The 25,072-nt window shown below is 58.1% G+C and overlaps 1 protein-coding gene across 2 annotated transcripts in view; it reads left to right on the forward strand.

Annotated features, from left to right (window-relative positions):
- Window positions 1–2,397: 2,397 nt before the first annotated feature.
- ADAMTSL2 (ADAMTS like 2) overlaps window positions 2,398–25,072 on the forward strand; it is a 36,613-nt gene continuing 13,938 nt past the window's right edge. The window contains exons 1-11 of one of the 2 annotated variants that reach the window (XM_081066397.1): window positions 2,398–2,638; window positions 4,353–4,443; window positions 5,004–5,146; window positions 6,002–6,077; window positions 7,267–7,369; window positions 7,844–7,989; window positions 8,111–8,234; window positions 11,112–11,192; window positions 13,607–13,782; window positions 20,813–21,161; window positions 22,605–22,974. In XM_081066397.1, coding sequence (XP_080922523.1) covers window positions 4,354–4,443; window positions 5,004–5,146; window positions 6,002–6,077; window positions 7,267–7,369; window positions 7,844–7,989; window positions 8,111–8,234; window positions 11,112–11,192; window positions 13,607–13,782; window positions 20,813–21,161; window positions 22,605–22,974 — 1,658 coding nt within the window. In that variant the 5' untranslated portion in view covers window positions 2,398–2,638; window position 4,353. The remainder of the gene's footprint in view (window positions 2,639–4,352; window positions 4,444–5,003; window positions 5,147–6,001; window positions 6,078–7,266; window positions 7,370–7,843; window positions 7,990–8,110; window positions 8,235–11,111; window positions 11,193–13,606; window positions 13,783–20,812; window positions 21,162–22,604; window positions 22,975–25,072) is intronic. The other variant, XR_013994435.1, reaches the window with a different exon arrangement.

Raw genomic sequence — 25,072 nt, forward strand, 5'->3', positions numbered from 1 at the left:
GAGAGCAGCCCTGTCATGGGGTGGCTAAGCACCCATCCTGGGAGGTGCAGGCGGGTGGGCCATGCTTGAGCGGAGGCTTCTAGCCCCGAGCACGCTCCGTTGCTTCACTGCCCGATTGGAGGATGCTTCCAGAACATGAATTCAAGAATAATGTTAAGACTTTCAGAACGGTGACTGCAGAGCATGACTCCCAAATGAGGCCCCTCTGAGCACGGGCTGTTTCTCTGTTCTGGTTGCTGGTGGTATAGCCAGCCAGTGACACTGGGTTCCTGCCTTGTAAGCCTGGCTGGGCCCCTGTGAGGTGGTTCCCAAGGGCACCTAAGGCCTGCCCGGCCAGGAGGGCCACTGACCAGCTCTCTAAATGGCTGACAGCGGCTCCACACCTGGGCATGGCGAGGCACTTCCCACCTGTGCGTTATTTTTCATTCCCCCAAATTCGTAGGCTTTCAGGGTCCCCAGAAGCCTTCCCTGACTCGCAGTGTCTGCCCCTGAAACCCCCAGGCCACCACTGGATCAAGTAGCCTTTAAAGCTCCCTGTAGGTCTGGAGTTTGGGGGCTCCCTACTGGCACCTGGGGGGAACCTGGCAGGCTCCTGGAGGTAGAATGATGGGTTGGAAGCTCAGGGCCACACACCTGCAGGAGGTCACAAAGTGGGGGGAAGGGTGTAGCAGGCCTGTCTTCAAGACACTGTCCAGTTGGTGGTTGGCTATGGGGTCCCTCCCAAAGGAAGCCATTAGGCACCCTGATGTTGGCTGGATGGGGAGCTCAGGATGGTGCTGGGGGTGCAGGGCCCTGGGCGTGGCTGGAAGGGAGAGAACGGGGCAGAGGCCTCCAGAGTGAGAAGGATGGATATTGTGTCTGGGAGGGATGGCGAGTGTGTGTGTGTGTGAGTGTGTGCCAGGTGTCTGCACTGCAGCATGTCGACCCCAGGGGGCAGTGTATTCCTGGGTTCCAGTCTTGGTCCCACTGACTATCCCAGGGCCCCCTCAGGAAAACAAGGTGATTAAGACCTGCTTCCCAGAGGGTTTCAGGGAGGACGAAAGTGATATGACAGCCTAAGACACCAGGCAGACGGGAGAGGAGGCAAGGGGTCAGTACGAGCGCCGGGGTCCCTGATGTGCCCCTTGTGTGCCCCTTGCCTAGATGTGTGCACTTGGACATTGCTCAGTCTCGGAGCCTCAATTTCTCTACCTGTAAAATGGGGATAACAAAAATGCTGAGCTCATAGCTCTTGGCACATATGAAGAAGTCACTACAAGGCGGCAGGCATTGTTATTTGTACTATTATTACTGGTAGCGCTCCCTCCGACCATTCCTGCTGGCGGCCAGACACAGGGCAGAACTTGCCCAGGGGTGGAGTCATTCCCAGCTGCCAAGGAGGCCACTGAAGGAGTTCACCACAGTCCCTTCCGGCAGGGAGGATGGAGGGGAGGAGGAGGGTTTTCCAGGTGACCCTGTGGGCCTGTGACATCTGCAGCACAGAGGGTGATGGATGAAATGACTCAGATGACCTTACCAAGTGTCGTCCCGCTTCTACCCCCCACCATTTGGAGGTGCCTCTGTGTTTTAGGAGGATAGGCTCTGGGGACCCTGGTGTGCAGGGGGGTGGGGGGTGTTCCCAGCTTTGCTTCGGGTGCAGACTTGCAAAGCCTGGGGTCTGCCTGGGTCCCCAGGGGCTGGAGCATGCGATGATTGCTTCGTCTCGGCTCCACGCTCTGACTCAGCAGAAACACAGGTCTGGAGCCCCGAGCTTGGTCTGCCAGGGGCTGCCCAGCTGGCCTGGTCCCAGCCAGGCCATAGTGCCCCGCCAAGCTGGTGCTGAACATCTGCACAGAGTTCCCCGCACCCCCCCAACCCCACCCCCCCAACTGGCCCTGACCATTCTGGCTCTCTGGTCAGCAGGTGGTGGGCCTTTCTGTCCCTTTCCTGGAGCCCTTGACTGAGCGCTCGCTGGGTCTCCCTCAGCCCTTCCAGCTGCTTAGGCCTCTGCTTCTTGGGAGAACATTTCAGAGCCTGGCTGGGGGAACCTCAGTTTTCCTATCTGAAAAATGGAGCTCTCACACTGGATGCCTCATTGCATCCTAGACTCCCTCCTCGGGAGTGCCCGAGACCAGGCCCCTCTGGAGACAGAAATCATCAGTCTGAGGCCGGACCTCCCCTGTGACCCCAGGCTAGCGACCTCTCCGTCTGGACACCCCGACACGCGATCCAAGCTCTGGACCGGGGAAGGCGGCCTCCCTGCTCGCTGCTTCTGGGCCCAGGCAGCAGTCAGCAGGCAGCTGGGCCGGCCTGGCCGGGCTCCAGAGGCGCGGAGCGGGTTAAAGTGTGCGCCAGGCCGGCCGGCGCGGGCGGGGGACCAGCCTGGTGGGAAGTGTGAGTTCCTCCCTGTCTGCCTGACAGCTATAAAGGCGGCCGCGCCACACAGCCGCGGCTGGGCTGCACGCCGCCCTGGGAACCCCCTCTCGTGGGTGCTCTTTGAAGTGGAGGAGGGCGGCAGCAAGGGGAGGAGGAGAAAGGGGAGAGGCAGAGCCCACAGCTCTCCGCACGCCCAGACGCCCCCTGCACCAAGCACCTGGCGCCGCCTACCCACAGCCACTCAGCCCTTTCTCCAGGAGGACAACCTGCTGACCCGGGCCAGGTAGGTCGTCTCCACTCTGTCCGCCCCTTCCCTCCGCAGCCCTCCCCTGGCGCAGTATGCAGCCCAGAGTCCCGGAGCATCCCCCAGCCCCCTCGAGCCGTTATGTAACAGGAGGAGGGCCCGTGGGGAGGGGTGCAGACCCTCAGCACCGTGAGGGTGGCCCCTCAGCTCCCAGCCACTGGTGCCTGAAGCTCTCCTTTGCAGAGCAAACCTCTCCCGCTGGCCAGTGGCTGTTTTTGGACCCCAGGGAGAGCTGGATCCCGCGTGAGCTGGGCCTGGCCTGTAGCCAGCGGTGTCTGGAGCCTTAATGAAAACCAAGTGTGGGGCCGGCTCAGCACCTGTCTTCAGCCCGCAGGCAGGAGCTGGGGCACCAATTAGCCAATGGAACCGCGGAGGGGGCTCTGTGTTGGCCTGAGGCTGGTGGGGGGCGCAGATGGAGACCTGCGGGGGAGGGGCAGCTGCTGGGGTGTGGAGGGGTGGGCAGGCAGCTGGTGAGGTGGGGCTCTCAGGGACACTGGCTCCAAACTCCAGGGTGAACGGCTCAATCGACCAGGACAGAGCCATTCTTGGGGTGCGAGGATGTTGTTGGCATAGGCCCCAAGACTGCAGGTGCTTGGGCTGCAAGGAAGTGAAGGTTCAGAGGAAGAGAGATGGACTTCAGGGCTCCTGGCAGGGGTTGGGGGCCTTTCACACCTTCTTTCCCAGGAATTGGCCCATTGTAGGGGATGAGTCCCTGAGTTTGCTCTGGAGCCTGGGGGCTAGTTGACCACATTGCTGTGTGGCTTTGGGGAAGTTGGCTTCCCTCTCTGGGTTCCCAGCTACAGGTGTGGTGGTTTCTGAAACCCCTTCTCCAACTTGCTGGCAAGTGATATTTAGGACCCGAGACAAACCCTGGACAGAGGCCACTACGGGACTCTGTTCCTCCCTTTGGGGGCAGGGGTCCACGCCGAGGAAGCAGATGGGAAGGCTGAGGGCCAGCAGGCTGCCCTTGATTTGGCCCCTGGCAGGGAGGTTGAGTAGCATTTTGGGCTAGGGTACTGACTTGTTGAGGAGATGGCCCTGGGGCCCTGGGCCACCCACACTCTACACACCAGGGTCACAGATGCCGAGGCTCTGCCCAGCCTGAGGTCCCCAAGGGCCCCAGGCCCAGCCTCCTCAGGGGCAGGGGCAAGCTGTGGCCAGGGAAGGGAAGGGCCTGGTAGAGCCTGGGACATTCATGGACCCACCCCTCCAGCCGCCCTGCACGGCCAGTGGGGAAGGTCATTCTTTCATGCAGCCAACAAGCACTGAGCACGTAAACATCCCAAGGTGCTCTTGCTTGGGCTGGGTCTACAGTCCAAGGCAATGGAGCAAGCTCCTTCATCCAATGACGCAGCCTGGGCCCACAGCCTCCTCGGCTGCCCCTGGTTTTCTCCACGGGCGTTCTCCAGGCAGCTCAGGTATTCGGAGGCAACGCGCAGCACCTGTCCCTGAGTGCCCTCAGCTTGGGGTGGTGCAGGCATAGCACGCACACCACCTCTCTTGTGTCTCAAGCCCATGGCAGGCATCGCTGGTCACTCACCGAGCCCTCCCAACAGGGCCACTGGGCAGCCACTACCAACTGATCCCAGATAACCTCATGGCCCTGGCCCTGGGCTTTTCCCCAAAGCAGACCCTGGTTACCTGACAAAGAAGCCGGGCCTGGCCTGGGAGTGACAGTGGCCTTGCTTCCTAGGATGGACTGCAGACGGCAGCCTTCATGCTGGGCCTGGTCCCTGCTGGCTATGGCACTTATGGCTGGGGGTGTGGCGTCCATCGGGGCCACGGTGAGTGGGGAGCGTGGTTTCTCACCCAGATGGGCTGATGTTGGAGGGGCTGTGTGGCAGCTGTGGGGAACATACATACAGGTACTGGAGAGCCTTCCCAAAGCCCCCCTCAGTTGCCAAGAACATGTGTTACAAGCTTGTCAGACCAGCCCCCGAGCCACGGCCTCTGGTCACTCTGGAGTCCTGACCGTTTGGCAGGATGGGGCCTGAGAGGCTGAATGTCTCCCTTCAGAGTGAAGTCCTGGGGTGAGACACGTAGGGCTTATGTCCTGCAGAACCCATGCCAGGTCCTGGGCTGCTCAGGAAAAAAGAGTCAGGACAGTTACGTGTGTCCTCAGGACCTTGCCAAACTCTCAGAATGGTCCAGATCTCGAGATTTGGGGGACCTGAGGCCCACATTCCCTGGGAATCCCCTCTGAGACACCCCTATCCCCTGCCCCAAAATCTGAGCCCAGGCTGCCAAGTGACCCAGCCGGTGGCCATCCTGTCCAGGGCCCAGGGAAGATGGGCCGTCCTGCCTGTGCTCCAGCCTTCTAACATCAGTGGGGCCTCTTACCCAGGATAACAGCCCTACATCCAACAGCCTGGAAGGGGGCGTGGATGCCACTGCCTACTGGTGGGGGGAGTGGACCAAGTGGACGGCATGCTCGCGCAGCTGTGGAGCTGGGGTGACATCCCAGGAGCGGCACTGCCTGCAGCAGAGGTGCGGGGTTGAGCACAGGGCCCCGAGGGGCTGGCCGGAGGGTGGGGCAGCCTGGACAGCAGAACGAAGCCCAGGAGGTGGGCAGCCTAGCCTTCAGCCAGGGGCCGCGGGTGACGGGTGGGCATCTCAGGCTGGGGGGGTCTTCAGCACAGGCCAGGTGAGCGACTCTCAGGGACATGCCTCCTAATAGGTCCCAGGCAATGCGTGTCCTGGGGTTCATCCTGCACCAGGGCACTGGGAACAGGCCTTTCCTGGGAAAGCAGGATCCATTTCTAAGGCTGTCAATGAGGGGTGAGGCCTAACCTGGCCTCCTCTCCTGAAGACCTGAATTGAATAAATACAGGGGAAAGCGTATGGTGCAGTAGCTGCTATCGGACAGATTTGGGTTCAAATCTTGCCTCTTGCTAGCTGTGTGACCTTGGGCAAGTCACTCAACCTCTCTGAGCATCCGTTTCCTTACCTGTGGGGTGGAGATCAAGCTTGAGCCTACCTGACGTTTCTGAGACAATGTGTGTATACACTTTAGCACAGGGCTGGTACATGGTAAATGTTATTATTAATTCTGTGTACTAAGACCCTGCCCTATGTGGTGGGACGTAGAGCTGAATCGGATAGCGTCCTTCCCCTGGGAAGGCGCTGAGAAACACTCTCAAATTGCCCCCTGTGAACCCCTGGGAGATGAGAAGGGCCCTGGAGAAATGTGGGTTGAGTGGGGAGGAAGGACCCCTCAGTCAGAGGAATTGGGGGAGGCTTGAGGGTCTAGTCCAGAGGCCATCTCAGAGCAGGAGCGGGGTCGGGGCCTACAGCTGGTGGCTCCGGGCACTCGCTCAGAGCCTATGTTTTCCCTTCCTCCAGGAGGACGTCTGTCACTGGCGCCGGGAACAGGACCTGCACAGGCATGTCCAAGCGGTACCAGCTGTGTAGAGTGCAGGTGAGGCCCCGCCCAGCTGGGACCACGACCCTGCCCTTCCTGTTCCTACCCCCACCCCAGGCGGGTCTCAGGGTGTCTTCTTGGTGGCCTCTGGGCCCTCTGGACACTCTATCCCAGGCCTACCCCCTGCGTCCTGTTGAATAGAAGGGTGGTGAGGGGTCCTGGGCCAGGGCGCACTTCCTGCGTCAAATGAGATCTGTGGAGCCCACTGAGGGTTCCTGGCACGTGCAGCAGGGACCAGAGGACTCGCTTCTGCTGGGGGGGTTTGACACTTGGCCCCAAAGTTTGGGTCTCTGGCCAAAGCCCCCTTTGCTCACAAGTCCTGCACCAGGAGCTCGCTGGGATAATGCCTGTCATCAGGTGTCTTGTCCCCACCTGTGAAACCCTGCAGCACAGCTGCAGTCACCCCTGCACTAGCTTCTGCGCTCAGGAGCCCTCAGCCTAAGGCTTCTCTCTTAACCGTTTGCTGGCACCAGGGTGGCTGGGGCTGGGCAGAAGGAGCAGACTCTGGCTTGGCCTCTGGGCAGCTCTCAGTGGGGCCAAATCCAGTGTGAACCTGAATTCTCGGGCATGGAGCAGACAGGCAGAGCTTGTGAGGGTCCCCGTGTGTGTCCTGGCATCTGTGTGTCTGTATGAACATGTGCTGTTAGGGGGCTGAAGGGAGCCGAGCGGCCACAGCTTCTGTGTTGGCACCACGGGGCAGCTGTCCTCCTGGACCCTTGTGAGCTCTGGAGGGCGACCCGTTCAAGTTTGCATTCCAGCCCCAGCATGACCAGCGGCCCCCCTACCCCAGGTTTCTCCCCTCCCCCCCGGGCTCTTCCTCTATGAAGTCAAGCCCACCTTCAGTCAATGCGCTGAGTGCCACGTGCTGTGGCTACAGCTGGAGGATACGGGGACATTGAGCCAGCATGAGCATAGCTAGGGGCTGAGAGGCTGGGAGAAGGCTGGGGTGGCGGCGAGATGAAAGGGCCCCGCCCAGAGCACCAGGACAGCCAGCACATTTGGGCGTCTGAGGGATGGTAGCTGCCCTTCCGCTTGTCCTCGCTCCTTCCCCAGAGAGTGAGACTGGGAGACAGAACGGAGAGGCCACCCCTCCGGCTGTGGCCACTTCCTGCTCAGCCTGGACAAAAATGCCTTTGTCGGGCCGAGTTCCTCCTGGAGTCTCCCTCCCCGTCTTCTCACTTCCCAGGAGTGTCCGCCGGACGGGAGGAGCTTCCGTGAGGAGCAATGCATCTCCTTCAATTCCCATGTGTACAACGGGCGGACGCACCAGTGGAAGCCCCTGTACCCCGGTACCACGGCCCTGGGCCACCGAGTGGGGGACAGTGTGGGGGTGGCCCTTCCACATCCTGGAAAGACCCACATCTGATGGGCCACCTCCTCGGGACAATGGGAGGGAATACCCTCATCCAGTGGGTGGGCAGGTGGGCAAACTGAGGCCCAGACGGAGGGGTCTTGTTGAAGATCACACACAGTTCAGGCAATAGTTTAAGTGAGCTGGCCTTTCCCATTCATGGGGTAAATGCAGGGTGCCCAGGGCCACCAATGGGCTTAGACTTCCTGCAGAGCGGGAACTGCCCCCACTCACAAGGAGGCAAAGGCTGGCTCAGACAACCACGCCTCAATTTCTGCCACCAGACCCTGGACAAGTCCCTTCTGCTCTCCAGGCCTCAGTTTTCCCATCTGTGCAGTGGGGGAGTGCTGTCTCAATAAGAGGGAGAAGTCCCTGAATCTGGCCCCCCCCGAGACCCTCTGTCTCCCCCCAGATGACTACGTCCACATCTCCAGCAAGCCATGTGACCTGCACTGCACCACGGTGGATGGCCAGCGGCAGCTCATGGTCCCCGCCCGCGACGGCACGTCCTGCAAGCTCACCGACCTTCGAGGGGTTTGCGTGTCTGGAAAATGTGAGGTTGTTAAACATTGTAGCACGAGTACCACTGGTCTCATTGCACTGACCGCCCACCTGTTCACCCGTGGCGGTGGCAGCCTCGGCGCCCTCCCAGCAGCCCTCTCCACCTCCCTTCCTGCAGCCCATCGGCTGTGACGGGGTGCTCTTCTCCACCCACACGCTGGACAAGTGCGGCGTCTGCCAGGGGGACGGTAGCAGCTGCACCCACGTGACAGGCAACTACCGCAAGGGGAACACGCACCTCGGTAAGAGCCCTGAACGGCCACAACCAGGGGCCTGGGGGTGATCCTGTCTCCAAGCTGCTGAGTGCCACAGTGCAAGTTCCTGCCCCTCGGGGGCCCAGATGGGCGGCCAGGTGCTCTGTAAGGCCCCCTTTGGCTAGGAATAATGAACAGCTCTTTGCTGAGCTCCTACTGGACACCAGGTCCGAGTATGCACTTGGTTTAGGGGCCACGTGGGACCTTTGCAGCAATGCAGGGAAATATCAATGCCACACTTAACGAGGGGAAACTGAGACATGAGTCCCAACATCACTACTGACAAGAGGTCTGAGTTCTGGGGCCCTCTGTTCTGCAGAGTCTGTGTTTTAGAGGGTGGAAGGGGTGCAGAGGCTCCTGCCAGCTCCAGGCTGCCTCTAGCCCAGAGCCGGCCCCTTCCTTTTCTGGGTAGCAACGTGTCCATTTTCACAGCTGCACCCATTTGACCTGATGCTTATGTCGCTCCAGCTCTGGCCCAGCCCTGTGGGTGCTGGGGCGGGGCAGGGGTCTGTGTACGTGACCAGACTTGGTTCTTTCGGAAGGGTGTCACTTACAACACTCAGCATCGAACTGAACACATTTCTGGGTCTCAGTAAATGCTTGTGGAGTTAAACGAGGTCATCACCGCCTGCAGATTAGGAGAGGCAGGGCAGCTTGGAAACCACTTAGCACTTGGGGAAAGTGAGGCTCAGAATGGGACTTGTTGGCCCAAGGTCCCCCAGTGAAGCCAGGTGAGTTTGGACTAGAACCAATCCCATTAGGGCCACAGTGGACCTAGCTGTCGGGACTCTGGCCGTGTCCTGGATGTGGAGGGGACTGCCTCTATCCCCACAAGAAGGCTAATTTTGGGGTTAGTGTCATGGATGTGGGACCCAGGGATGGGCATGCAGGACTGGAGAGGGACAGGGTGTCTTAACGGAGAGCCCAGGGCAGAGCAGCCGGACGGGGGTCTGAGTAGTGCATGGTGGGCAAAGGCTGCTTTCTGTGGAGGCGTCGCTCTGAGAGGGGTGTGAGGAAAGGCACCTTGCAATTCCTCCCTTCCCTTCACAAACCTGCTGCAGGACATTCTGCCTGGGGCATGGAGGCAGCAGAGGCAGCCTTCAGGCAGTGCATCTCTTTCTGAACACCTACTGTGTGCCAGGCACCGTGGGCTGCAGGAAGCCTTGTATAGACAAGGTTCATGCCCTCACAGAACTCTGTGTCGGGGGCTGGGGGCTGACACTTAACCCTGACTAACTGTACCAGGTGTTTACTGTGCACTGAGCCAAGTCTGGCATGAGTCTTTACTCATTCACACCTCACGACGTTTCTGCAAGGCAGGTGCTACCACTGTTGTCATTTTGCAGATGTGAAAACAGAGAGGTAAAGAAACTAGTCTAAGGACACACAGCCAGAAGTGGCAGAGCTGGGTCTGAACCCAGACTGCCTGGCTCCCGGGTCTGTGGTCCTAACCACTGGCTCACACTCTTCCCTAATAAATGTGTGCGTTCTAACCATGGTGAGGGCGCTGCAGGGTGCGAGAGTCAATGTTGAGGAATCTCGTGAGCCGGTTGCTAATTTAAAAATTAACACATATAAACCTACATTTAAATAAATGATACTAAACAGAGTCATCACTTCCTAATCGGGTTACCTTGGTGACTATTGTACCTCTGTGTTGGGAATATGGAGCAGGTGAGCTAAGGTGCACCTCTTCCCAACTCTGTACCCAGTGACATTGCATTAGCCGCTATTGGCCAGGGAGTGTTAACACCATGGAAATTGGCCAGCAATACAGATCAGACCTCCTCCTGCCCTCCCACCTAAAGCGCCAGTTAACCATTTAGCTGTTGTTAACCATAACGCTGCTGTCCGGGAGGGACAGCTCAGAGCCTTCAGTGACCTGGAAAGGTGGCAGGGCAGGCAGAGGAAGGGCGCATGCTGGCTGGCCTGTCGGAGCAGCTCACCTGGATAGGCAGGCGTGCATGGGCTTTACCACTTCTCACGTGGGAACCTGTGACGTGAGCATCAACCCAGCAAACCTGATTTCTGAGGGCCCCTTCCCCCCCTCCCCCATCTTCTTCTGGAGGACTTTTCTATTTTAGGGCTTAAAAAAAATCTGTCTTCCTTCTCCCCAGACCACCCTCTACCACCTGCTGGCAGCACTTCCCCCCCTCCTCAGACTCCCCACCAACCCCCCCCCCACAGCCTTTGGTCCCTTTTTTGGGGATCTCCGTGGAGGTCTCCTAGCTGCCTCCCCACCTGGTTGGGAGCTTTGGTGACAAGCCCTGAGCTGACCTCAGTCTTCCTCATCCATATCTTTGAATGTAGAAAGCTTTAAAGTCAACACGATGTTGTGACAACATGGGTTTTTAAAATATAAATAGTGACAATGCCCTTGGTGCCAGGCTATGTGCTATGCAGAATCTCCCGACAGGCCTAGAGTGGGAGCCATTATCCCTGTGTACAGATGAGAAAACCGAGGCCCGAGGGCTCCAGCACCCTGCTCAGGGTCACCTCGGTAGTACGTGGTAGAGCAGGACCGAGGCTGTTTGAATGCAGCAGATGTAAGGCTCCTGTGGCCTGCAGTGTCCCTCGGAAGGGACTGGGGCAGCTACCGACAAGCATCGCCCACGGCTTGGTAAGAAGGGGTCAGGGAACCCAGCTAAGCCTGGGCCCGTGCCTGGGCAGTGGTCAACCCTCTGATGGCATGGGGGGTTTCAGCAAGGCCTTGGACTCACGTCTGGGGCCTGGGTGCAGCTAGACAGCCCCCCTCGCCCCCCAGGAGTGGAGGAGAGTAATGACCATCATACAGGATACCCTTTCCAATTGAGAGGCGATGGCCACAGCTGGACCTGCTTCTCACCACCATCCAATCTCCCCCAGGTTACTCTCTGGTGACCCACATCCCGGCAGGTGCCCGAGACATCCAGATTGTAGAGCGGAAAAAGTCTGCCGACGTCCTGGGTACGTATGTGGGGCCTGGGCGGCCGCCTCCCGTGAGCTTGTGGTTTTGCATGGGGCAAAATGTGTGGGTGGAGAAGGGGCACTTCTCTACCCTGGATCCCTTCCTGCAGGAGAGGGATGGGCCCGGGAAGCCAGAACTCAACCTGGGTGTACGTGTGCGTGGGGTGGTCATAGGGAAGCTGACACCTCCGTGTGTAGAAGGACCTTGTACTCAGAGCTGCTTGACCACGGAGGATGGGGTGACGTCAGATAGGGAGTTCCCCGTCCCTGGAGAGCCTGGCAAAAGCTGGAGGTACCGGAGGTGAGGTCCCTGCCTCTGGGGTAGAGAAGTGAGACTCAGGGGGTAAGAAGGTCAAGGCAGAGAGAGTAGGATGTAAACTTAGGTCTGGGGTCCTTCGCGTTCTTGCCACTGGATGGTCTCTGGTTCCCATCTTGGTAAGGGTCCCCCAACTTGAGGATTGTGTTGTTATTTGCATAGTGGCCAAGGTGGCGAGGCCCCATTTGGTGACAATTCTAGTAAGGCGGAGTGTTGGCCTGGCCATGTGCTTTGTCTGTGTCCCTAGGAGGCCGCCTGAGGTCCTTCTGGCTGAGGCGGGCAGGTGCTGACACCTGTGAGCTGTTCTGTTCTTGGCTCTGTCCTGTGCAAGACGGGCCGAGGACCCAGGAGGGGAAGCTGTCCTCAAAGCCTGGTTGGTCTTCCTGCATCTCTGGGAGGCCCTGTGGGAGCTCGGGCTGGCAGGTGAAGACCACCCTTTTAAGTGGACATGGTGGAGGGGTTTGCTAAAGATCTTCAAGGCAGAACCTGGCTGGGCTCTCAGCTCTTCAGGCTTGGGGCTCCTGCCTCCCACCCTGGCAGGTCTGCCCCCTGTCCCCAGGCCCCAGCACCTGAGTGAGGGAGCCAGGTCTCTGCCAGGCCTGTTGCTCTGTCGCCCACTGGGAGAGTGGCGAGGCCAGGAAACGCCGTGTTCCCAGAGTTGGCTGTAAAGCAATCGTTCTTAAAACAAACGCGTGGAAATATCAAGGGCAGCCTCCGATGGAGCCCTGGGAAAGCCGCAGGAAGGAAGGTCATTACTGTCAGGAAACAGGTTTTGGACGCAGGCCGGGGGTTTAACCCTGCGCACAGACCTGGAAGCTGGGCCGAGACAGCCCGCCCCGGCACGTGCCCCGCCGCGCACAGCTTGGACTCATTCACGTTATTTTATGACATTGCTACGTTGAAGATATTTTTCCAGCAGACACGTCCGGCTTGTGGTCCTGCCTGATAATCAATTAACCGCCCGGCTCCCCTGCTTGTGCTGCACCAGGAGCTTTGGAAGATGAGCTCTTCCCCTCCTTTGGGCCAGTTCCTGGAACTGGCTCTTAGAACACCGTCTAGAAGACATACTGTCCTTAGCGTGCAGCCTGCCTCTTCACTCCCTCCTGTCCCCCAGCCCAAGGCTCCCTGAGCCTCTGCTCACGCTCCACAGCCCCAGAGAGAGCCAGCTGCCCCGAACTATCACACCAGTGCTGGGCAGTGGCTCCGTCTCCAGGCCGGCAGGAGACAGGCTGCTGGAGGTCCTCCTGTCTGGGCGTCTTCAGGCTCGAGTCAGGGCCTGAGAGTGGCCGTCCTGAGGTTCTCCATTCCAAATGTCCACCTGCACCGTGCCTCAGAGAGAGCGCCACTGAGAATGTGCCCAGGCAACCCTCGGCCACATCTGGGGAATGGGGTGGCCAAACGGTCAGCCTGGTCGTACCCGCAGAGGCAGCTGAATGTCGTGGCTCCCAGTGAGGGAATGGTGCTAATCAGCTCACAGTGGTCCGGAAGGGCCTGCGGGGGCCGCTGGGACAGCGCTCGGGGCCAGCCAGGCCGGGGCTGCAGCGTTGCTCAGTGTGGGCCCTGGAGGGGCATGGAGGTCCCCTCCCTATGTCCGGGTGGGACGCTGGGGGTGGAGAGTCGCCCAGGGTCACACGGTGACCCTACAGCAGAGCCTACAGCTCAGCCCCACCCACCTGGCTGACACCTGTTGTCCTGCGCGAGCCTTCCCAGGCACTGACCCTCCTGCTGCAGACCTGGGCGCTGAGTCCTGATGCCACTCGTCACCTAGCAGTCCCTACCCCCTTCAGAGGCAGCCGGAATGACAGGACCAAGGACCCCAGCCAGCTCTCTTCAGTTGTCTAGACAGTCCTTGTTTAGTTTAGGCTGATAGGAAAGTGTATTTGCATGTCCTTGGCAATCACTGCCCCGGGCCACAAGCTGGCCACAGACAGAGCACCCCACTCCCCACGGCATGTAGTTTCCTGTCTTTGCAGTATTTGGGGAGGGTCACAGGTTAGGTGGCCCTGGTCCCCTGAGCGTGTGCTGCTGCTGCTCCCTGCCCCTCCGCCCTCCCTGTCCCCAGTCCGACCCACGTGACCGGGTGGCTCTGCCCTGTCAGCCCTCGCAGATGAAGCCGGCTCTTACTTCTTCAATGGCAACTTCAAGGTGGACAGCCCCAAGAACTTCAACATTGCAGGCACCGTGGTCAAGTACCGGCGGCCCATGGACGTCTACGAGACCGGTATCGAGTACATTGTGGCGCAGGGGCCCACCAACCAGGGCCTCAACGTCATGGTGCGTGCGCCTCAGCCAGTGACCCCACGCAGTGGTCCCCGTGTCCACGCATGAGGGAGTGTCCCCACTCAGCTGGGCGTGGGCTGCATTCTTTCACTCACTTGTTCACCCACTGCTTTGCTCTCTCATACATTCATTCATTCACTCAGATTTTGCTGCCTTTACTTTGTCTCCCATTTACTCCTTAATTCACTCACCCATTCACTCACTCACCCAACCATCCCCTCCCTCACCGTCTCACTTGTGTATTCTTTCTTTCTTTCTTTCTTTCTTTCTTTCTTTCTTTCTTTCTTTCTTTCTTTCTTTCTTTCTTTCTTTCTTTCTTTCTTTCTTTCTCTCTCTCTCTCTCTCTCTCTCTCTCTCTCTCTCTCTCTCTCTCTCTCTCTCTTTCTTTCTTTCATTCATTCTTTCATCCATCCATCCATCCATCTATCCATCCACCCATTCCTTTATTCATTCCTGCTGTTAGCCCCCTCACCCCCACCCCTGTGGATGGGCATAGCAGGAGATTCTGTGATCATTGGAAACTGCATGGGGAGATGAGGATGGAAGGCTGGAAGGGGGTACAGGGATGAAAGACCCTCTGCCCGCTCCACAGTTGGTGGCTTTATGCCTTCCATGTAGTTTCCTACCCCCCACTGCATGGACTCTGGAGGGACCATGCAGTGCTGGTGGCCCATGGCCCTCCCTGTGACACTGTCCCCTAGGATGCTCACGGCTTCTGGGGTCGGGGCACAGGGTGTGAGAGAGGGCAGGAGAGAGTCTGGGCCTTTTACGCCCAGCTTGTCGGGAGCTTTCCCAAGGCTAATGTCTGGAAATAGACGCCATTGAGCTTGGTGTTCCAGCACCAAGAAAGTGTCGAGACTTGTCCTGGAAATGGGCAGGTCTGATGGGCTTCGAGGCCTGTGGCGCTGAGGGACGTGGTGGGGACAGAGCCCACCCACCTGTGCTGTGTAGCTCTCCAAACCCCACCATGGCAGGTGTCATGTCCTCGCTTTATGGATGAAGAAACCCGGGCCCGGAGACTAGGGACTTGCCCAGTGACAGAATTGTAAGTGACACGACTGGGCTTTGATCTCAGGTGAGCCAGGTGCCACCGCTAGTGGTTTGTTTAGCGGTTAGGCTGGAGGCATCTCCAGTTGGGCGTGCCACCCCCACTTTTCCACACTGCTTCTTGGCTGAAGAGTTTCCTCAGGTGACCCCAGAATCTAATGGGGGCCATGTATTTCTACGGCTTCCCTCGCAGCTGCCCCTGAGGCAGGCTGGCCATCAGGCTTCATTCACCCCCTGGCTGGAAGAGCTGTGCTGCAGATCAGGGTCCCCAGGAAACAGACTCTGAAATGGAGGCCTGTGCACAGGAGGGCTTTGGGGTGTGGTCTCAGCAGCAGCACGAGAGGGGTGAGGGGGGACAGGATTGGACAGAGGGAGGAGCTGAGCGGTGAGGCAGGTGTGACAGCCTCGGGCGTTTCCCATCTGGAGTTCTGGGGTTGCAGCGGCCCCTCAGAGTCATCTCGAATTGAGTTGAGGCAGGGGGTCATGGCTTAGTGGCTGGAAGCCTTAGGGAAGGGTCATGACCTTGGGAGAGGCAGGTCCCTTTGATTGAGGGAAGTTCCTGGGGAGGGACTCAGCTGTGAATTGTCAATGGCACCACCGGGTCCAGCTCACTGAAGGTGGGGCCTGGGGTGCCCTGTGGCCCCCACTATGTCCACTCTGTGTACCACTTGCGCCCATTTGCTTTGTATCACGAGTTGACCTCGGCAGGAAGAGCTCCCCGAGAAGTCAGGTTGGTTTCTTTCCCGGGAGCCTGACAAGGGAAGGCTGGTGGGTTGAATGGCAGCTAGATGGGGGAGGGGGGCTGCAGCTGAGCCATGTCATTTCCTTCCTATTTTAGATCCCCCTTTCCCTCAGCTGGCACCTCTGCTCGTCCAGGCGGCCTACCGAGCCAGGTGTCCCAGTGTCCCTAACCTGAGGGGTCTGGGCTCCAGGCCCTTTTCAATTTAAGGCTGCTGCATTTATCCAGTTATTATCAAAATTGGGCAGGGGCGACCAAGAAATGTCCCAGTGGAACAGCAGGGAACCAAACATGTATCTGTCCCCAGGACCGAAGTGTCCCTTGGTGATCAGAATCAGTTTCCTGCCAAGACAGCGGCCCATTTCCTGCTGTGCGCCTTTGGTACAAGGTGCCCAAACAGACCAGGGGGCAGTCGTGTTTCCCGTTGAACAAAACTCTTGCGGTGTCTCCCGGTGGAAGTTTCTTTGCTCTGGGAATCAGGACCTCTGGAGCCACACACCCTAGAGCCGCAGGGACTGGAAACCCCAAAGCCCCAGATGGGTCACTGGGAATGACTGCCCTGGCAGGTTCGTCTTTTGGTTCCTAGACCCATGTAGTCTACCCACTGGGGACATAGCACCATGTCATGGTGATTGATTTAGGGTGTATTGTGTCATGATGCCGAGGCCCCTTCCTCATGGGGTATTGCTGTCTGTGAGCTGCACCTTGGCTGCACCAGGCATCACTGTCAGGCTGGTGGTTACCAGGCGGTACAGCCTACGATGGGACCAGCGGATCTCACTGTCCTGTGCCCGCGGTGGCACCTGCTTTGCTGTAAAGTGGGTCCCTTTGTCCAATGCCGTGTCAGACGGTGTCCTGTGTCAGTGGGTCAAATGCTCCGTGAGCCCTTGGCAATTGGGGCTGGCTGAGGCCCTGAGGGCAGGGAAGACAAGCTCATATTTAGAATAAGACAAATCACTTCCCCTTTAGGGCAGAAGGGCTCTAATGTCATCAACTTGCCTCAAATAGCTGATGGTCCCCTTGAGGGGCAGTCCTGTATCGCAGCTTACTGTTGATGCTGGAAGGCTGGGCTCTCGGTAGTGGAAGTAGCCAGGGCAGACTTGGAGAATGAGAACCCACGCTCTCGGGCCCATGCCTAGTTTCCATCCATGCCACCATGGCTATCCCATTCATGGACCCACCGTGCTATCAGTGAGGTGTCCACTGGCAAAGCCATCATATCTGTTACTTGGTTGTTTCAAGCCCCTCCCTCCCCTGGTAGGTGCTCGCTAGTGCGAATTGCAGCTGACACAAAGATCTTTGTGTTCTCGGCCCACCCCCTAGGTCCCTTCACACGTGCCTTCTCCAGACCCGCTCCCTCCCCACTGAAAGTCTTTTCTATCCAGGCTCCTGACCAACCAGCCACGCCATGTGCACTGCCCATGAGCCAGTATCTTCGTTCCTTAGGCCACCCCGCTTTCCATACACATTGGATGGTCCATCACATGCATGGCCCGAAGGCACTGGGAAGATTTTCCTTCACTGCCGTTTTGCGAGGCCAGCCCTGAATGGGGCTCTAGTGAAGCAGATCCTATTTTTGCCTTGTACCCCGCAATCCCATACCACGCTGACCCATCTCTGAATCAAATTTGGCCATTTTTTCCCTCTGACATCATCATAAGGATACCTTATGCAGCCACATCTGTGAGCTAAGAGAGAGATGCTGGCATAAGGGTCTTAGATGATGGGAATTTGGGTCACCTGCTGATGCAGCATTCTGTGTCCTCTGGCCCTGACTGTACCTAATCCTGGACGTGACACTTCTGTCCTATGGTGAGTTGCCGCTGGGCCCTCCAGACCAGGTAACTCAGTGGAGTTGACAGGCCTCACATTCTAACGTTCAGCTCTGGATGCATGGGTTTCCTGATGTCTTGTGGGCAAAGGCTTCCAGCTCTAGGAGGGCCTGGTAGCCTCCCAGAGCCCGTTTTCAAATGCTATATATTTATTTGTTGCAGGTGGTATGACCTTACTCCAGAACACTAGGGGTCTACGTTATCCTTTTCCTACTGGATAGATGTCTCTATTGCCGTAGGGTCAGCCAGGTACTAGGGCCCAAGTGGCAGGCTGCCCGCACCACACCTGGGCCTGCTGCACAGCCTTTTCAACTCAGGACCCCACTCAAAGCTGGCAGCTTTTTATGTGACCCAGTCTCTGGATTGGACCAATATTCCTGGATGCGGAATATACTGTGTCCAAAATTCTTCTTCATGATGGAGGGTATAACATGCAATAATTTGCCCGTTACTTTCAATGGGATGTCCTGGCATGCCCTAGACTACTGGACCCTGGGATTTTCACTGATGTGGGGGCCCTGATTCTTCATAGGGGTTACTCTCCGGTCCTCTGGAATACACGTGCTTACCAAAGCCTCCTATGCCACTTCCTGCTCAGCCGGTCCGCTAACCAGGGTGTCATCAATGTAGAGGACTGATGTTCCATTCTGTACGACAGCCCGGACCCCTACTGTGAGATGACAGGGCCAAAGCTGTGAATGGAGTCTGCTGTCCAGCCATGTGAAAGAAGAGGGCTTCTGTGTAGAGAAGGGCGTGTTCGCCAGGTCAGGGGCCACATACGACCAACCTGAGGTCATGTAAATCTGCTCTCGAAAAGCTGCCACTGGGCAACTGCTCGGTTGAGTCTGTGGTAGTTCCCTCTCTTCTGCTCGGATCTGTCTTGTTTTCCTCGGGGCCCTCCTGCTGAATTAAAAGACGGGTGCAATGGGGTCGTCAGCCTGCATCCCTGAGGGCTTTAGGAGCGGCCTTCGTCTCTGTGTTTTCTCCCAGGATGCACTATTGTTTTTGATATACCCTCGTGGAGGGGGTTCTGGGTCAGGTTCACAGGCTTCCACTAGGTTCCCCACTATGGTAGCTCTTACCCCACAGGTCAAGAAGCCAACATGAGGTTCTGCCAACTGCCAATTATGCACCTGGGGAAGGGGGGAACCTTGGATCCAGTGGGCATGCTGGGAGCCAGACCTGAGACAATGCTCTCACGGTGGCATGACGGATCCCCGGTTAACAGTGACAACTCACGCCCTAGTTCCAGAACACCGATCGTTTATCTGCTGAACAGTTAACCCAGTCAATGGCTATAGGCTCTTTGGGGGAGGGACTGGAGGGATCATTACCATGTCAACTTGCTGTGAATCCTTGTTTCGGGGGACCTGGCGGTCCCATCATTTAGTGGATTCTGAGTCTGAAAACTGGCCCAGGAACTTGGGCAGAGATGGTGACTCTGACGGGGCAGCTGCCGTCCACTTCCTGATCATCTCCCCTTGGTGTTGTTTGATCTATAGATTAAGAAGCACCTTTTCGGGGCCTGTTGGTTTGTTCCTCGAGGGTCCCTGGGTTTATCAGCCATGTCTAAAGTTTTCTGTGGGTCAGGTCCCCTGGATACCATGTCAGCCTTGCTGCTTATTACAATACTTGAGTCCCTTTTCTGATGACTGTGGGGAATCTGATTCTAGAACAGCGTCTCCCGCCGTCAGTCCTGGCTTATGAGGACAACCAATCCTGCCCTCTGTGTGTCCCTCCAAGAGATGTGAATCTGTCCTCACTGTCACATTTCCTTTCACTCTGATGAACAGAATGTCCTCCAGGCCTTCCCACAGAAAACAGTCCCCTGGTGGATTTTCCAGGCTTTTCCTCACTCTTCCATCACCTGCCACGGCAGTGCCAGCACGTATCTTCCACTCAGTGTTGGCCTCTTTCTCCAAGCTTCCTAGAACCATCCTAGTGGCGTGTTGGCACGTCTCCCAGAGTTCTCACCTGTGTGCTGAGAGGCACTGCTCTGTACAGAAACTTCCCTCGTTTGAGTTCATCTTGTGCTGTCTTTGAGCCAACCCCTGACCCTCGGCTCCAGGCCCACAGCACCCTCCTGGCTTCTCCTACACCTCCATCATGATTTGTCCCTTCTCTCCTGAGCAGCGTCAGTGCTCTCCTGACTGGTAGGGATGGGACTTAACCCAAGCCATCGGCCTGGAGGCCCATGGAGAAGGCAGGGCAATGTCCTGAGAGTGGCCTGTGGGGTTTGGAAGGCTGAGGTCTCTGTACCATCCTCAGGTAAGGGGCAGGTACTGGCTTTAACAGGGAGGAACGGCCCCTTTCCAGGCCTGGTAGATTCAGGGAAATCTGAGGTTTCAAATTTTATGTGTCTAGACTCGGACCCCCACAGTCCAAGTTTTAGACCCCATTCCTCCAGGTCAAGTTTGGCAGGATGGAGAAGCCAATCGTCTCTGGTTCTCTGGGACTTCTCCACCTTGTTTGCCCCTGGCTGGAGGACAAGTGAGTGTCCTTGTGTAACACCAGGAGGCCCTCTGGCTTGGCCTTCAGTTAGAGATTAGGTGTGATGTCACCTTCAGCTGTATTTCTCCCCATCACATTCCAGTCCCTTATTTCTTAATGGCCGCTCAATCCCCAACCACTCTCCGACACTTGAGACATGGTGCCCGCTAGTGCATTTCCTTCCACTGTGTCCATCCCAGTTTACCATCCGGGAGTCTCAGTGCTCCCTGCACCACCAGGATGGGCTCTCATCACCCCTCCTGGCAGCTGATTCTGCTCCAAACTCCCGTTTGAGAGTCCACTTTCTGGGACTCCTGACCCTAAGTGACTTAGGTTGGAGTCCGTGGAGGAGACCCTGAGAATCCCCATCGGGAGGGGAAGCAGGACTGGCAGAGGGAGAGACTGGGCTGTGACAGTCTCAACGGGGGCCTCAGCCTTCCCCAAGCAGCTCTGCAGCTGGGACGGCCTCAGGGGCCTGGACCATAACGTCCCCATTTTGGATGGCAGTGAGGCATCCGGGGGAAGAGGGGTAGGAGTGGAACGCCATTATTACTTAGGGTTTCTGGCGTGTGGTGGTCATATAACATGGTCAGGTTTTAGTGGCTTTATGACTTCTAGAATGTTCTGTACACACAGTGCACCCCCTTACAGCCTGTACCCGGGCTGGACAGCTCCCTCTGCCCCCTCCCTGCTGTGCCCCTGTTCTCCAGTTTTGGGATATGGGCTGGCCCTGGGAGAGCAGAGTTCTTGTGAAGGGCATGTCCATGGGAGGACTCAGCTGTGGGTCACAGCGGGGACCGCTCCTGGCAGCCTGTGACAGGAGTGCTTCTGTCCTAAAGGGGCGTGGGCGATGGACTCGGTGGCCACTCTAGGCTTGTGCAGTGAGGAAGGGCCGGGTCCCACTTCTCCTTCCCAGGTGTGGAACCAGAATGGCAAAAGCCCCTCCATCACCTTTGAGTACACGCTGCTGCAGCCACCACACGCCCACCGCATTCAGCCCGTCTACTACAGCTTCTCCGAGCCCGCCTCCGAGAGTGCAGAGAGCCAGGAGCTGGACGGGCCCGGGCTGCTGGGCTTCCTTCAGCACAACGGCTCCCTCTACGGCCAGGCGTCCTCGGAGCGGCTGGGCCTGGACAACCGGCTGTTTGGCCCTCTGAGCCCGGGGATAGAACTCGGTCTGGGCAAGGGCCAGGAGACCAATGAGGTGTGCGAACAGGCCAGCGGCGGGGCCTGCGAGGGACCCCTGAGAGGCAAGGGCTTCCGAGGTAACCAGCAGGACGGCTGGGGTGGGGTGGGGCCTTCTAGGGGGTGGGGCTTTGGGCCAGGGCCCGCAGTCCCCTGCAGCCTGCAGAAGAGGTTGACAAGAGATGCCGCTTATTGCAGGCATACTGGGCAGGCGCAGTGCCAGGCCTTTAAATACATCCTCTGACATGTGTCCTTTGGGTAGATAGTTGCCTGCACTTGACAGATGGAGAGACTGAGGGTTAGAGAGGGAGGACGTGCCCACGTCACATAGTTCACCATGGAGGAGCTGGGAGTCAAACCCGGGGGGGGGTCTGACCCCATAGTCCCTGTCCTCGCTCATTCAGTGGAGACAGACAGACAGATGGACAGACAGAGAGCATACAAGGTGTTGCGAAAGCTCTGGAAGGGAATTACAGGCAGTCGAGGGGACACAGGGAGAACCTTGAGTTCTCAAGAGGGTGACCCTTGATCCGAGAGCTCAGCAACAGGTGAGGGAGGGCTAGCTGGTGAGGGCATGGAGTGGGTGGAGACGAGAGAGGACCAGGGGGGTTCAGCCTGGTGGGGCGGGGTCCAGAGGAAGCGGCAGGAGGTACGGCTGGAGACGTGGTAGTGAGTCCAGAGTCAGGGTCCCGGGACCCACGCTGGCAGTTGGGCCCTGCTCCTGGGGGCCATGGCTCATCATGGGTGGTCTGGACCACCACTCCTTCTAGGGGCAGAAGGTTGGCCAGACTTGGGAAGCATCCCTTCACTAACTTTGCGGGGAGAATGTCCGTGACCCTTAGAGTCTTTAAATAGCAGACACTTTAGAGGTTGTATTTAGTGTCTTGGGGCTGCTGTAACAAATGACCAGAAACTGTGACCACAGAAATGGATTCTCTCCCAGTTCTGGAGGCCAGAAGTCCAAAATCAAGTTTACAGCCAGTCGCGTTCCCTCCAGGGGCTCTAGGAGAGGGCCCTTCCGGCCTCTCCCAGCTCCTGCTGGCCCCAGGTGGTCTTTGGCTTGTGCCTGCACCACTCCAGTCTCTGCCTCCGTCCTCACACACCTGCTCCTCTGTGACTGTCTCTCTGAGTCCTCACCTCTTCTTACAAGGACAGCAGTCATTGGATGGAGGGCCCACCGACAGCCAGCATAACCTCATCTGAGATCCTTAACTGCATCTGCGGAGACCCTCTTTCCAAATACACTTACATGCTGAGATTCTGGGTACACATGAGTTTTGGGAGACCCTCTTTAATCCAGTGCAGAGGTCAAGCCGACTCCCCGACAAGAGATTGTCCAGTCCGGCTTGCAGGCCTCCACTTGGCAATCTGTGTCCTCTCATAGGGAAGGGACGTACCTCTGGGAGCTTCTTGGTTCAGCTCTTCGCCTCCCGCCTCACTGAACCCCACCCCCACCCCCCAGGGCAGCCCTGGCTTCCCACAAGACGGAGGGCTGGAAGTTGAGTCACCTGTCTCCCTTGTAGACGGCAACGCCACAGGGATGGCTCTCGCGGGGGACAAGGACGACCAAGAGGCGGACGCCCACCTCCCCTCGCAGGAACTCCTCTCCGCCAACGCCATCTCTGGCCAGCTCCTGGATGCAGGCTCGGACTCCAGGGAGCTCGCCCTCAACGAGACGGTCAACAGCATCTTTGCACAGGGTGCCCCACGGAGCTCCCTGGCCGAGAGCCTCTATGTCGACTACGAGAACGAGAGGGCCGGTGCTGACCTGCTCAATGGGTCCTACCTGGAGCTCAGCAGTGACAGAGTGACCAACACCTCCTCCGAGGCCCCATTCCCCAACGCCAGTGCCAGCCTCCCCACCTCGGCCGGGAACAGGACACACAAGGCCAGGTAGGAGGCACCCCTCTGCCCTGTCCAGATGCCTCTGGGGCCGGAGCCATGTAAGCGAGACCTCACTAAGGGGTCGGGGTGGTCTTGCTGGGACACAGCCACTGCTGTCTGGCCCCTCCTCCCACCTCGTGGACCAGAACGGGAGGTCACAGGACTGGGTTTTAGTGTGTCTTCCCTACAAAGTAGTCCCAGCGTTGAGCGTCCATGTGTCGGCAGGAAGGAGGGTGGGGGTGGGAGGGAGTTGGCCAGCAGTTCATAGCTCTCGTCACGACCAAGCTCAGAGCTCCGCATGCCACACGCATGGAAACATATACTGATCACGCCACCTGTATCGTTAGGGGCAGGTACTGGGGCTCAGAGCAGGCGATTCGCAAACTTAGGATCACAGTCCGTGAGGGTCTGGGGTCTCTGGGTTCTCAGTCTTCACAGTCTTTGCATGCATGGCTGCTGGGCGTGAGGTGGACGCTCCAGGCTGTCCCCCGAATGTGGGTGACTCAGCACAAACTTCACTGTAGGCCAGAGAGGAGATTGGCGTAGGGTCCAGTGGGTTCTGCAGCCAGCGACCAGACCCCAGAATCAGGTATTAGGAACAAGGTCTTCTGCGGCGGGGGCTGGAGCTGCCTCTGGGATGGGCCGTGTGACAAGCCAACTGGGGTCAGGCCCTAGAGCCAAGGACACTCATGAGGACACCAGGGCAGTCACAGCTGGTTACAACTGGACAGTCATATCTAGGGACAGCTGGGGACATCTGGACAATGACAGCTGGCAATGCTTAGACAGTCATAGCTGGAGACCAGGAGTCTCCTTGTGTAGTCGGGGAAGCTGAGAGCAGGGTACTCCCAGGTCTGCCACCATCCCTACTAAAGGACAATCCCTAATGACAAACCCCTTCAGCTCATGGCCACCCTGAAGTGTCCCAAGAAACTCACAGGACAGTGAGGCGGGCAGAAATGGCAGAGCCAGGCTCAGCAGCCTCTGGAGGGGTGGGAGGGGTGGGGTGGGGGTGTGGTGGCAGGGATGGGCCACTGGGTTTTGTTTTGTCTTGTTTTCTGAGGACCCACCCAAACCCCTTGACTTCAAACAACAAACATGACGTGAACCCTAGGCAGGGCTGAGGATGTGGGGGTGGGTGTCCTTGGGAGCTCAGGGGACGGCCGCTCCCCGCCATGCACCCACAGGATGGGGCCTGTCCCTGACCTCCAGCTGTTTTCTGAGGCCCAGGCTCACATGAGGTACCCGGGGTTGGAGGGCTTGAGGGCACATCTGGGCTCGGGGTGGGATTCTTTGCAAACATGGACTTAGGGGAGCTCTGGAGCCGCCTGTGGCCGCCCTTCTTCCCACAGGGGCACACCCGCGCCCCTGCCCGGGGCCTCACGGGTGTATGGGACCCAATGGCTGGAAGGGGGTGACAGGCTTTGCTTTTGGGGTGAGGGTCCGAGTCTGAAAGGGGGGGCTTGTGGACAAAGGATTGGGGTTCAGAATCAGCCAGCTCTAGGCCGTGACCCGGCCCGTTACTTACAGCCTGAGCCTGGTTTCTGAAGTCCTTGCGGTGGGCTCGACTCACCTCAGGGCTGCCCTCCCCGTCTGAGGCACCTAGACCTGCTGGGTGAGGGCTCAGTAACAGAACTGTCAGTAACACAGCCAGCCTCCAGGGTGAGGGAGGCACCCCCCACGGCTCATGACCTCGGTGCAGGAGAAGACCAGCTGTCTGAGGTCAGGGTCCCTCTCTCAATGGGTGATCAGGGTGTCCCATTATTCCATATGGCTCAAGGCATGGAATATGTCTGTGGCGGTGGTGGCACAGTGAAAATCGCAGAAAATAGTGTCTAGAGAACTGAGGCGCCATCTCAGCTCTGCCGCCGTGAGTCTCAGACGCGGCTCCAGCCCTCTCTGGGCCTCAGTTTCCCGATCACTAAGGGAAGAACTTATCAGAAGATGCCTCAGGGCCCATCAGATCAGGTATTCAAGGATTCCTAGGCCAGATCAGGCACAAGCTTTTGTCACATTTAAGTCACATTTTAGAGTCTTTCTTGCCCCATCCCAGGTGAATCTTACCCCACCCCCCTCAGCCCCACGGAGACACATGGGGTTTCCAGTG

Source organism: Rhinolophus hipposideros (assembly GCF_964194185.1).
Source record: "Rhinolophus hipposideros genome assembly, chromosome: 11".
Lineage (NCBI taxonomy): Eukaryota > Metazoa > Chordata > Mammalia > Chiroptera > Rhinolophidae > Rhinolophus > Rhinolophus hipposideros.